The 13,193-nt window shown below is 29.8% G+C and overlaps 1 protein-coding gene across 1 annotated transcript; it reads right to left on the bottom strand.

The window, feature by feature from the left end:
• Window positions 1-10,960: 10,960 nt before the first annotated feature.
• On the bottom strand, window positions 10,961-11,471 carry LOC113376158 (homeobox protein E60-like). The gene is made up of 2 exons (XM_026616078.1): window positions 11,405-11,471; window positions 10,961-11,298 (listed from the first exon to the last, which is right to left on the bottom strand). Exons 1-2 carry the CDS (start codon window positions 11,469-11,471, stop codon window positions 10,961-10,963), a joined length of 405 nt encoding a protein of 134 aa, XP_026471863.1.
• Between the last annotated feature and the right edge of the window lie 1,722 nt (window positions 11,472-13,193).

Raw genomic sequence — 13,193 nt, 5'->3', positions numbered from 1 at the left:
CAAGCGTTTTGCACATAAAACCTAACCTCCGAAAGGCACAAACTTCAAAATATTAATTTTGGTTAGACTCCACGTTTGCATTAAAAAGTGACAACAGAAAGTTTTACTTATAATAAAATTGTTATTGTACATTTGTAAATTTGGAAGTTAGGTTTTAGAAATAGATTTAGAGTAAAATACTTCATCGCACAGCAATCATAAGCTGTGATCTTTTTAACTACACACTTGGCTTTTCCAGAAGGTAATCCAACGGTTACCTATCTCTATTTGATGTAGTTTATTATCTGTACAATGGTGATTTTGAATTTGATGCAACAATGCCAGAAACGGGCTATTTTTACTTGAAACCATACTTTAAACTTTATTTTTAAGTAAGGAAGGATATCACTACTGCTTGATATCAGGTTCGAAATGCGAAATTGAACCCGGGACTTCGTGGTGATAAAGACCAAGCGCTTCGTTTGCATACTTTTGACTCACTGTTTTCATTTTTAAATTTTTTTGAATTACAATCATTATTCTGGGGCCAATCATAAAATATAAATCTTATATTACGAGTTAACTGTCAAAAATCTATGGCTTTGCTGTTCGGTCGTGCATTTTGCACATAAAACGTAACCTCCAAAAGACACAAACGTCAAAATATTAATTTTGATTAGACTCCACGTATGTGTTAACAGAGTGACAATATAAAGTTGCACTTATAATAAAATTGTTATTTAACATTTGTAAATGTGTAGGTTAGGTTTTAGAAGTAAATTTAGAGTAAAAGGCTTGATTGCACAGCAAAGAAACAGTGTTTCGACAGATCGTGATCACCAACTAATATGATTATAGACCCTTAATATAACATTTTCGTGAATTGACCCTACTATTTTTTTAAAACAATATTCCGTTTTTTTAAGTAACTCCTAAAAATACATCGCTTATATCAATGGCATAAAGTTTCGCTGACGATTGACTCATCGAGTTCACAAGAAAGCTGGTGCGCTTTCGAAGAATTTCATCGCATATTTATATTCTGTGACTTGACCCTGAGCTCTCTCAACGCTAGAATAAAAATAAATGATAAGCAATTCAAGCTTTCTGATTCATTATATATATATATATATATATATATATATATATATATATATATGCTATAATTTATCATTATTAAGCATAGCTCGAAGGCAGGTCCATGATGCGAGAACATCACATTGAACTTACCACTCTTTTCTCTCTTTGTGATTTTCACAATTTCTTTTGCCAGTTGTTCAGTTACCCTTTTTTCACAATTAGATGTATACAGGGTGTCCCAGACCTTGACGTCAAGCTGAAACAAGGTGATAGTATTGATAACAACTGTCCTGAAAAAATTAAAAAAAAACTCACATTTTGAAATTATGAGCTTTTAAGTGCAACCTAGAGCTTCGGTGAAATTAGGATCATTTTACGGTTATTGTAGTTAATTTTTATTAATTTTGGTAATTAAAACTTTGGAACTGTAACCGTGAATAACATTTCTTGGACCAAAGTAAAAATAACTATGAACTTAAAATTTTCAAAATCGGTTGACTTTGAGAGGCCCACCTTTAAAAAAAATGTACTAATGTGTGTTAGCAAGTTTCATCAAAAGTTGGTGCATTTAATAAGGATTGTAAAATTGTAAAATACTTGATTCTTTTATTATTGAAATTTTAGAGTAAAAAAAGGGAAACCTAAAAATGGCATAATCAGTCAAATGTTTATCGTACACTCAAGCTTCAAAGTGCTAGAAAGGAACATTAGCCGTTATCATTATCATAGCAGTTTTTAGGCTTTATTTTTTTACTCGAATTTTTTAATAATAAAAATTATCAAGTATTTTACCATCTCTGGAAATATATTAAATGAAAAATTACTATTTTTTGTAATAATATGACAATTGAACAATTGAACGTTGTAGGTGCCTAAATGCTCCTAAACTAAGCGAGGCCAATAAAAAAAATAAAAAAAAATTTTTGTAGAAAATATATTTTAGTTCACCTTTATAAATATATTTTTAACCTGAAAAAAGTGGTTCTATCATCAGTTGCATCTGTTAGCAAATTGAATTATACTCGTTTCTTACAATGTAATTATTTTAATCTCCCAATGCAATGAAGGTGTTTCATAATGCCATTAAACCAATTTAGCAATTGTTCAACCAATTTACGACATATTTGTTCATACAATTCAAACAGTACGCAAGTGATTGTAATTAATATTTTTTCCTTGTCGTGACTAATCATATTTGTGAGTGAACTTTAATAAATCACAGTGCGATACGAATCATTAGTATATGTAATTATAACAACAATTTATATTTGTTTGTCGCCTTCTCGGACGTCTTATCGGTGAACGTGCACGGTCCGTTTAATATTTATTGCTTTTTTGCTCGTATACAAATAATATCTAGTATTCAATGTAACATGCTCCGAAACACGACACCGCGCGATAGCGTTTCTTAATCAGCAGTCTGGCTCGGAATTATGAGCCAGATCGGATTATCGGCAGACGATACGTCTCCGAAATCCATCCCGGGACCAAGGGCGATCGAGATCGACAACCTTTTTTCGAGATCGATTATTATTTCTTAATTAGACTAATGAAACCAAAAGCTGTGCAGTTGGCCAAAGTGATATGGATATATCCTTTTGATTTGTTTTTTTATTGGGATAACTTTGGACATTTGGAATAACTGACTAGTGGTACATAGCATCGTGTCTTAGGGCAAATTGCTAGAACTTTCCGTACCGAAAGTTAAATTTTTAAAGAAACCTTCAATCAACCTGGAAAAAATGGGATTTTTGAAAATTTTAAAATTTAAAACAAATTGACTTTTTCAAAATTTGAAAAAATGGCTTTTTTGAAAAAATTGATTTTTTTAATTTTAATTTTTTTTGAAAATTTGCCTTTCTTTTCAGAACATTCGCGCTGCAATTTTTTTCAAATTTTCAAAAAAAAAATAAAGTTTTTTTAATAAATTCAATTTTTGTTTCAGCAATTTGTCTTCATTCACGATGCCATTCACCACTAGTTTGGTTTTCAAACACTGAATTTCAGAAGACCTTGTGACTCGGGTAATAAGAACTGCGTTGTATACTATCTGAATATCACAATAACAGCCCTTCTTTATCTTTATCTTCAAGATATGCTTAAATTTACGAGTATTACCAAACTGTCATTTGTCCCCGATAACCTCATCGATGACATCAAGCGATGAAATTAATAATCTCTTTACTCGAAAAAAAAGAAATTCATATATTATTTTTGACACGACTCATTAAATCTGTCAAATGCGACAAAAAATTACAAGACATGATCGTTGGACCCCGAGATATGATTTAAGATGAGGATAGGATGATTTGTTTAGTGATTACAAGAACATAGATTTTTTTAAATCGTTCGTTAATCAACACCCTCATACCGTAGTTGGATTTTTTTATTGATTCAGAGTTTTCATGCATTGGTGACAAAACAGTTATCTGAACTCATAGTTTGCTTAATTAGGATGTTATCTTTATTATAATCTTATCATATTATTAAGTTTTTTATCATAATATTTACTTTGCAATAAATGGTTTTACTTTTCCATCATAGGTATTCAATATCAAAATTATTTAAACTATATTTAAAACAATATATTTATACTTAAAATTTTGCTATATATTTTTCATCACCAATAAAAATGTGTTGAAAAATTTAAAATTACGCTTCTAATAAACTAGAAATTATTATAAAATACTATAATTCTAAATAGTTGAACTCATTGTGATAAATATTTTAAAGGCAAACACGTCGTCCATGAATGACATTCGTAGCGAAAGAGTTTTTTTGATGTATCCTGGCAAGGACTGTATTTAGACTGTATTAATATGGTATTCAATGTTAAAATTATTTAAACCATATTTAGAGCAGTATATTCTTTACTTGAAATTTTACTATATATTTAGAAATTTCATTAAAAATAAAAATGAGTTGAAAAATTAAAAATTTACTTGTAAAAAACTAGAAATTAATATAAAATACTACAATTCTAAATAGTTTAACTCGTAGTGATAAATTTTCTGAAAGCAAACACAACATGCCGCCTATGGACGACATCCATACACACAGCACGTTGTATGGATGTTGTCCATGGACGACATTTGTAGCGGAAGGGTTAATTTGATGTAATAATCCCTGGCAAGGACTAGGTATAGAAATATATCTATATCTATATTTTCAAGTGTAAGCTGAATTAACTACTGCTTGACATCAGGCTGTCTGAGGTGGAATCACTAAGCCCGAAATCCTAACCTTCTTACTTATACTCGAATTTGAGTTTTATTTTTTGAAGTGATATTTGTATGAACATGTCTTACTTCTACTTTAGGTTAAAGGGTTGTAAGAGTACTTTCAATTACAATAAAAGATATTAAATTTTAAATAAAGAAAATAAACATAAAAAACAGATTATTAAATAAAAATGCTAATAAATATAATTAATTAATCAAAAGTTCAATCGCGCTGAATGTTTACCTTTGATTGCCCCTGATTATGAATTGTTTAAGAATTTTATAGTAATTTCAAATAAATATATAAACATTTTAAATTACAATGTACTATAAAATTTGAGCTTTTTTTACTATTATTTTGTATAAGCACATAGTTCCAAACTTTTATTCAATTCACCAAAAACTGTTATCAAATGTCACGGCTATCTATCCACCTCACTGAATTTTATTCAATTTTCTCAAACTTTTTCTATTTCTGAGTAATTATGAAATGAATGACTAGGCCGATTTAAATCGTTCAGGGGTCCTCCCCACTGAAGAAACGCTAAAAGTAGCCATGATATATAAATTAATTCTTTTGATTGCATAGGGTGCGTCTAGTTTAATCTACTGAACTGTGAAAAAACCTTTTATGATCGAGGAATTTAATTATCGAAGTTAAAAGCTTGGGTACTTTATTACATTTTTCATAGCTTTATTGGTGTGAGATAGACGATACACTTCACTTAATCTAAAGTTGCGTGGAAAAAATTGCTGGACAAATAAAAACCGAGAGCATTCGTGCAAAGAATTTTATTGTGGTCACATTTTTAATTTGATTGTAAATTTATGGGATGAAATACCGAAAAACTATCAATATAAATTTTGGAGATCAGCAGAATTGGTAAATTCCAATAGAGTGACAATTATGCTGATTATGCACATACTAAAATTTATCGCAATAATTTCTTATGTGTTTTTATATGGGTGAGCGAATGAATTGAACCAAATAGCTCATAAGATATTGAATTCAGACTGCTGTTACAAATAAAAATTTAAAAAAATAAAAAAATCTGAATTTGCAATTTAGTGTTGCTATTTAGAATATATAGAGCATACAAATAATGATAAGTCTCAAATTCCAGTTTTGGTTGGAAAATTTTGAAGCAGTAGTTATGCCTTTATTTGCAATGACTTCTGAAAATTGCATGCATAAAAAATATTCTTAATTATACAAGCTTAAATATTTTCTTTAAGAGTTTGATTATGTTGATATCTGCCACTTTCACAAGTGCGGATCAACTTGAAATTTTCAGAGAACATTTTCAAGATATTACACTTAATGAAAGTGTAATAAAATAAAAACCGATTATGAAAAATTCCATGTACCCCTAATCTCTTCATTGTCCACTTGTTGAGGGATACATCTCGAAGTAACGCAACTCTTGTCAAGAGGTGTTCGACTAATTTCAAGTATTTCTATTAGAAGAGCATAGTTAAAATAAACATTTTATTGAAATAAAAATTTCCAAGAAACTAAATGCGTAAATATTTATTTCGGTTCATTTTTCATGCACGTTAAAAATGACGCAAAATAAGGGCGTAATACAGGGCCGTAGCGTGCGTTGGCGTGGTCCAAAATATAAAAACATATAAAATTAAAAGAATATTTATTTATTAATTATTTATTTAATTTTATCTAATTTTCTGAATTTTTCACAAATGATTCCAGATCTATGTTCACCTTGCCTTTTTTTTTTGAAAAGGCTACTGAATTAACTTTAATCAAATTAATTAATTAAGTTATTCAGTGGCGTAACTAGACCCTCCGGGGCCCGTAGCAAAGTCTTCCGATGGGGCCCTATCGTGGTACTCAATTTTTAATTTATCTAATTTTATTTAATAAACGTTAATAGTCATTTTATACGCTGTTTTACTACTGGCTAAAACAATTTTTAATGAATTTTGTTACAATTAGCAAACCAACTTCGACTAATTTATATTTTATGGCATATTGAAAAAAATTATGAAATTTTTAAAATTATGAAAAAGGTTAAAAAGTAAAGTATTGATTTAGAGGTATAATTATAATTTAGTTGTAATTATATAAAAATAACAAAAAATACATAAAAATTTTTCTTGAAAATCAAAATTTAAATATTACTGAATATTTTCAACATTAGAATAAATGGAAATTAAAATTAAACGTATTTTTTTAATAAAGATTTAAAAAAAAACACTTTCTTAAATTTAATTATTACATAAACTTCCATTAACAATTTCTTTTTTTTACTGTAATCTTTGTGAAAATTTATGATTTAAACAATACCCCTGGTTAGTAACAGTAATAGAAAATTAGATAGATAAATTAATTAGAATGATAAATAACTATTTTTCTAATATCATGTATTTTTATATTTTGTGATAAAAAATTCTTCTTGGGGGCCCCCAAACAAATTTTGATACGAGGCCCCGCGAAGGCGTGCTACGTCCCTGATATTGAGAAAAGAGTTCTTCACGTGTTCGTTTTTTATCTTAAAAGTCGATAACGTTTAAGTTATTATATATACAATAATAAATTCTTTTATTTATTTTTGATATCATATTATATAAACTAAAGATTTTCAAATGCAGATCAATCTCAGCTCTTTATCTCATAAAAGATAAAACACAATTCGCTGAACGGCGGCGACTTCTTTGGTTTTTAACTAACTAAATATTCGGTCGAATGTAAGTTCGATGCAAGCCTGGCTGAATAATTAACTCCGACTTTGAACTTAAAAAATATAAAATATAAGTTTCAAGTAAATTTATGTAAAAATGTATTTCTGAGTCCGCGGTTTCTTGGGCCGGGGCCCCCTTAGGTCGGGGGCCCGTGGCATTGTTATTATAATGTTTTTATTGTATTATTTTCATTTGATTCTGCTCGTTCAATTTTTTTCTATACTTGGAACTTGTACGTTGCAAATGATTCAGCATAGACGTAAGTACAATATGGGGATGATTGGAGACGTAAGGGCAAAGGTACAAAACCTGAAACTAAGTAATTTAAAACTAAATATTATATTGCTTATTAATGCCTTGATATAATTTGATAATAGTGGTTTCAATTTAATTTTTTCCGTACTAAATGCCTTAACATTATTTTAGGGATGATTTGTGACAAAACGGTGGTAGCAATTTTTATAAAAATCAGTGATTTTATGATATTATTATCAAAATTATTATTATTTTCTTTTAACTTCAATACAGGCTTTTTTGCACTATATACCTATCTTCACGAAACATCTTATATTAGGGCGCTTCGGCCGGGTACTGATTTTAGTAGTTAGTTTTGATTTTTTTGGTTTAATTTTGGTGGTACAAATTAGTACAAATTCGAATTAATCAATTTCCGTTTAATTTTATTTATTTTCTTCGAAAACAAAAAGTAGTCTTGCTAGCTTAATATTAAAGCTAGCAGCGCCACGTGTTTTTTTAAACGGCACGTAGTACAAATTTTTTTGTGGTACAAATTAGTAAAAAATAAGTACTAATTAATACAACAGGTCCGGATCGATTTTGCTAATTTGGTCTTGCTAGCTTAAGAGAGGTCGGAAGGCTAGTATTGGCCGTACAATACGCCGCTGGCCTGGATCTAGCCGAAGATGAATGCGCTTCTTAGGAGCGCAACGGCCGCTAAGAAAGGCGGCAATTAAACACATTTAGTTAATTGGCCGATGAGTTATAAAAAGCAATCGAGGCAAATTCAATCTGTGATTCGTAGTGGAATTACGTTGATTAATTTATTGCATTCAAGCTATTCGAAGATTTCCGTCGATAAGAGAAAACGTACATCTTTCGTACAGTAACGATGCGCATGCATAATTAGATGCGTCTACTAATTTATTTTCAGAACGTGATAATTATTTATTCATATAATTATATAATTATTCAAGCAATCAATATATTATGATAAACACAGTAACAAGAGCTATTTGTTACTTTGTATAAAAAAGAAAAATATTAAAAAATCAAGTTGGCAACTAAGTGAATGCGGTTTTTAGTTATAAAATGGAAGATTTTTTTTCATGGAACTACATAACTTTATTCTGTAATCTATTGTCTGTAAGCTTTTTGTCATCTTTTGAGCATCATCATTATTCCACTTTCATAAAACTTCTGGTTTTAATTAGTAAAAAACTGAATCAGGTACAATTTGGCACCATCATAATCATTGAATTGTTTGCAATTTAATGAGTTTTGTAGATATCGATACAAAAAAGTGCAAGGTCAGGGCTGTATGATGGATATGGCTAAACATCCCAGCCAAGCCAAGCACCCTTATTTTTGCCAAATGGTCTAATATATGTGATATCAATAATCGGATAAATCACAGTTGCGATTTGTTGATTTAGGCAGTTTTTCTTGGGCTGCGTTGTTTTATTTTATTAGCTGGTCAATGTAGACATCAGAATTGATCGTTCGGTTGGTAATAGTAAATGTAGACAATTATTCCGTTGTAATCGAATTCAACTGGACAACAGCGTTTTTCTTGTTTCAGTGAAAAATCACCAAAACGAAACTTGGTAAAGCTGTTTTGACACTGCCGTTTTTAAGGCTTTGTCACTATAAACAGAGATATAAAAAAGCAAAATTTGACAAAAAAAATTTATTTGTTTTTTCAACTTTCAAAGAACGCCAAACGAAAACTAAGCAATTGATTAGAATTGTTTTACTGATGGACATCTAAATTGCCTACTATCCAATAAAAAAAAACAATTTACATTGGACTACGCCAGCAAACTTAAAAAATTAATTGAAACCATCTAGCTGAAAACCGCATATACTTTGCCAACCTTATGTATATGCCTATTACATACAAGCGAATGATATTAAATCCATACAAATATATTTTATTTGCACATATTGCATATACAAGTGAATAATAATAAATCATTAGTGCGAATTTGGATTTTGGAACTGGTATTAAATTGATAGATTTTCCAAGATCATAAGTATGCATACTTTTCTACGTTGACGTGTTACCAAAATAAAAACATGCATTATCCTGAAAAAATATCCGAAAATTCTGAGATTGATGAAGTAAACAGTTTTTTCAATAATATCACAATAAGCTTTTTATTCTCGCATAAAAATTACACATAACATAGAACATTTATAACGAAAATATAATAATATTTAAAATATGTACAGTTTTATTAACAATATATGTTCTCTATACAATATTTCAAATGGCAAAAGTTTTCAATTATAAAATTCGCCAGTTGAAGTTTTTCTACGGAATAGGTCAATAAATACTTTAGACACGAATTAACCTCCGTCTTGAGCACGGGGAAATCTATTTGCATTTACGGTACCTATATATCAGTTGGCGTATTTATAGATATTAATTGGAAATACCATCTGCAATCAGAATTTCATTTCCTGTGGCGTGGATAGAGCCCATTTAATTTTATTAATTTAACTTCCACTGCAAATCTATTACCACGAGCGCTGGTAGAAAATTTAGAAAAACGAGTGACCAGATTATAAATTTGAAATGATTTACTGGTGCTCGTCAAGTAAGTGCTGATGCTAATTGAAGTGGTTTATATTATATTCTGCATTGACATTGGCTAAGTATAGATCCTTTACTTCAGTCCTGCTCTGTATTTCCGAAATTTTCCACCAACGCCCATGCTTATTAATAGTTCGTCTCCTTATTTCGTGTCATAAAATAATCTCATCAATCAAGAGGTTTCGCAATTTCTCATTCGAATTTACAAGATTATCTTATTTTTTGTACAAATATTAATTTAAGATTTTGTTGAAATTTAAAGATTTTGTCTTACATTATTAAATATATACATTTTAACACTTATGACTAAGAATTTTAAAAATATGTAACAGTTTTACTTATCATAGTAAAATTATTATACGATTTCTGAGCAGAAATAACTTCTTAATTATATGTCTGAAAGATGTTTTGTTTTTTACGCACAATTTTATTTTTTAATTATTTTATGTTTCAAGAAATTGATAAAAAAAATTCTTTTTTGTTGAAAATATTAAAATTTTCAAGAATTTTGGCTGCAAAACAAACAATATTCAATTATGCAATAAAACATTATTAAAACATCAGATTTTTTTGAATCTTTGTGGTACGGTTACTTCATAAATATGATTATAATTATTTGGAGTATGTATCAAGTTTTTACAAATTAATTCCCTAAATTTTGGAAGTGCGTAATTTTAATCGTTTTCACTCTTCGAACGTCTTTAACTATCTAATAAGGATATTTTTCCGATATGTGAAAATATATTTCATGTAATTGCACTGTAAGCCCTTTCACTATAAGCTATAGTCGATTATAATCTAAGACGATTTAAATACATTAACCTCATATATCTATTTAGCATAAATTTCATATATGTTAAGACTACTATTTACATTTTCTAACGAAATACTATTTGGAACTACTAGTTTTGAGTAATTCTGCGTAGTTTATAATAGAACACAATATCAGTCTTTAATATAATATACTCAAAAGAGGTATATGTTTTCTATTGATAATGAAATATTATTAATATCTCAAAATATACAGAACTAATTCAGTCAAGTTAACCTCCACATCACTAAACTCAAATAAAGTAACACCTCAATGTCTTTCTGGGTAATTTTAGACTTTGGTTGTTGCATCTACGCCATCAATTTTTTTTTAATTCGCACACATTTCATCTTCATCACATGCGACCGTGGAATGGTTATACAGACCCTGGGCCATCAATTGGAGGGCTAGTGGGTTCTTTTGGCCAGATGCTTTTTTGATTTTTGCTCTTTTGTTTTGGAACCAGATTTTAATCTGTGCTTCATTCAAACCAAGTTCGGCACTTAACTGCTGTCTTCTCCTTTCTGTCAGATACCGATTTTCAGCAAATTCGTGTTTGAGCCTTGCCAATTGGGTACCACTAAATGCCGTTCGGGGCCTTTTCTCATCCGAGCTTGTATTGCCTGAGGAACTGGATTGAGATTTTTTCTGACGCCTCGATCGAGGTCCTGTAATAGAAGGAAAAATATACATTAATAAGAATGAAAACTATCAGTTCATGCTGGTTAAAATTACAATATATAATTTATTTTATTGATCGTGTGGCAAATTCACGGCATTGCGGTAAATCTATTGCTAACGCATATAATGAACTGTTAATTGGAACGCAACGCGTTTGCATTATTTATGGATAAAGTACTTCGTATCAGAAAACCACACATATACTCCTCGGCATAGCTTCCATAATTATTCGTATATTTATTTTATATCAATGAAATGGATTTTCATTACCAGACGCATCGAGATTTTTGCGTGGACATGCTTGAATAGATATTAATCCGTAGGTTATTGAATTATTTAAAATTTACATAAAGTAGTAATCTTGAAAGCAATTATTTGATCAAAGTATATTATTAAATCATTGGTATTGTTGCAAAAATTGGTATGGTGGACAGGTCTTCCGATTACATTTGACTAGTTAAATGGTTGGGATAGCAGAAGATTAAATCGAACTGTTTCAAATCCTTTTTTATCAAATCAACTTAGAAACCTATTTTCTTTGAGAAGCGAATGTTTTCCACATTATCGATCGTATTCATTCGTTCTTCAGTAAAATACTGATTACATATTAACAATAAAAGCATGAATGCATTGAATAATGGGCGGCGTGCATGCCGTGGCTACGCTGCTTAAGAATCGCATGCTACGACAGCGCTACGTAGCACTAATAATGCATAATATCTACGTTATTTTTCTACGTTATGGAATGAAAAAATACATCCTTATTTGGAAAATATTATATACTTATCAAATATTATGAAATGTTTGTCTAGAAAAATAATTATTAAAACGTAGCTTTAAACATTCAAAACAGGTATACCATTATTAAATTATATTTTTCTCAAGTTTATTTGCGTCACACAAAATAAGTGCTAATTGCCGACAATGTCCACATAATCACTTTCGGTAAATTGCATCATTTGCTCAATCCGAACATGGGACCTCATCCGCTCATATAGGTCGCGTTAATTATTTTCGATAATGTATCCACAAAACACGTGTCGACAAATATTGACAATCAATTATGATGAACGAAAACTTAGAAAAATTAAATGTAAAAAAGAGTTTTTTCGACTGAATGATCAGACATAGTTGTCAACAAAATCGATCATTATTACAGGCACATTGTTCTTTGTCAACTTGCATGGTATATACACAATGCAGATTTTTTTTAGAAAATAATGAAAATCTGTAATAAAAATAAAGTAAGAAAATATATAACTTCCCAGACATAGTTTTATATTTTGATTTTTTTTTTAATATCTGTATCTACTTCATTTAGAACATCAGCTAATTTTTGGTGGTACTTAGAATGTCTAATTCGAACGTCGACCCAGTGATTGGACGTCCGGGTGTGATATTTTGAAAAATGACGAAATATTTCCGCTCATCAAGATTGTTTTCGAGAATTGTTTTCCATGTCAAGTCTGTTTATATTATATCTCTAATCTGTATCAATTTCACACGAGGTTCTAAATGAGTGTTCATTAGGACATTGCGTTAGCTAACGACTCTTAACCGATCGTTCACGCGTATCAATAACGTTTTGATACGAGATACTATTATCGATCTAAACATGATAATTGATAGCATTGTATCTACGATGGAACAGCCATGATTTGCCATGCCGTTAATACAAATGAACTTTACTAAACGAAAGGTTATATGCTATCAGTTTGAAAACAAAGGACCAACGCCATGTGATTTGATCGAAACATTAATATCAAAAAGAGTCTTCCGCATTAAATGATACGAAGCGATTGATCAACTATCAAAGCTCTTGTAAATGGATTCCGGATTATTTCTCAACGAAAGTTATGCAATGAGTAATACAATGCAACGG

The sequence above is a fragment of the Ctenocephalides felis genome, unplaced genomic scaffold (assembly GCF_003426905.1).
Source record: "Ctenocephalides felis isolate EL2017-DRISC unplaced genomic scaffold, ASM342690v1 CF-g0.4_SCAFFOLD_01886, whole genome shotgun sequence".
Classification (NCBI taxonomy): domain Eukaryota; kingdom Metazoa; phylum Arthropoda; class Insecta; order Siphonaptera; family Pulicidae; genus Ctenocephalides; species Ctenocephalides felis.
The sequence above is the reverse complement of the archived record's forward strand: the minus strand, read 5'-3'. Positions and strand labels throughout refer to the sequence as shown.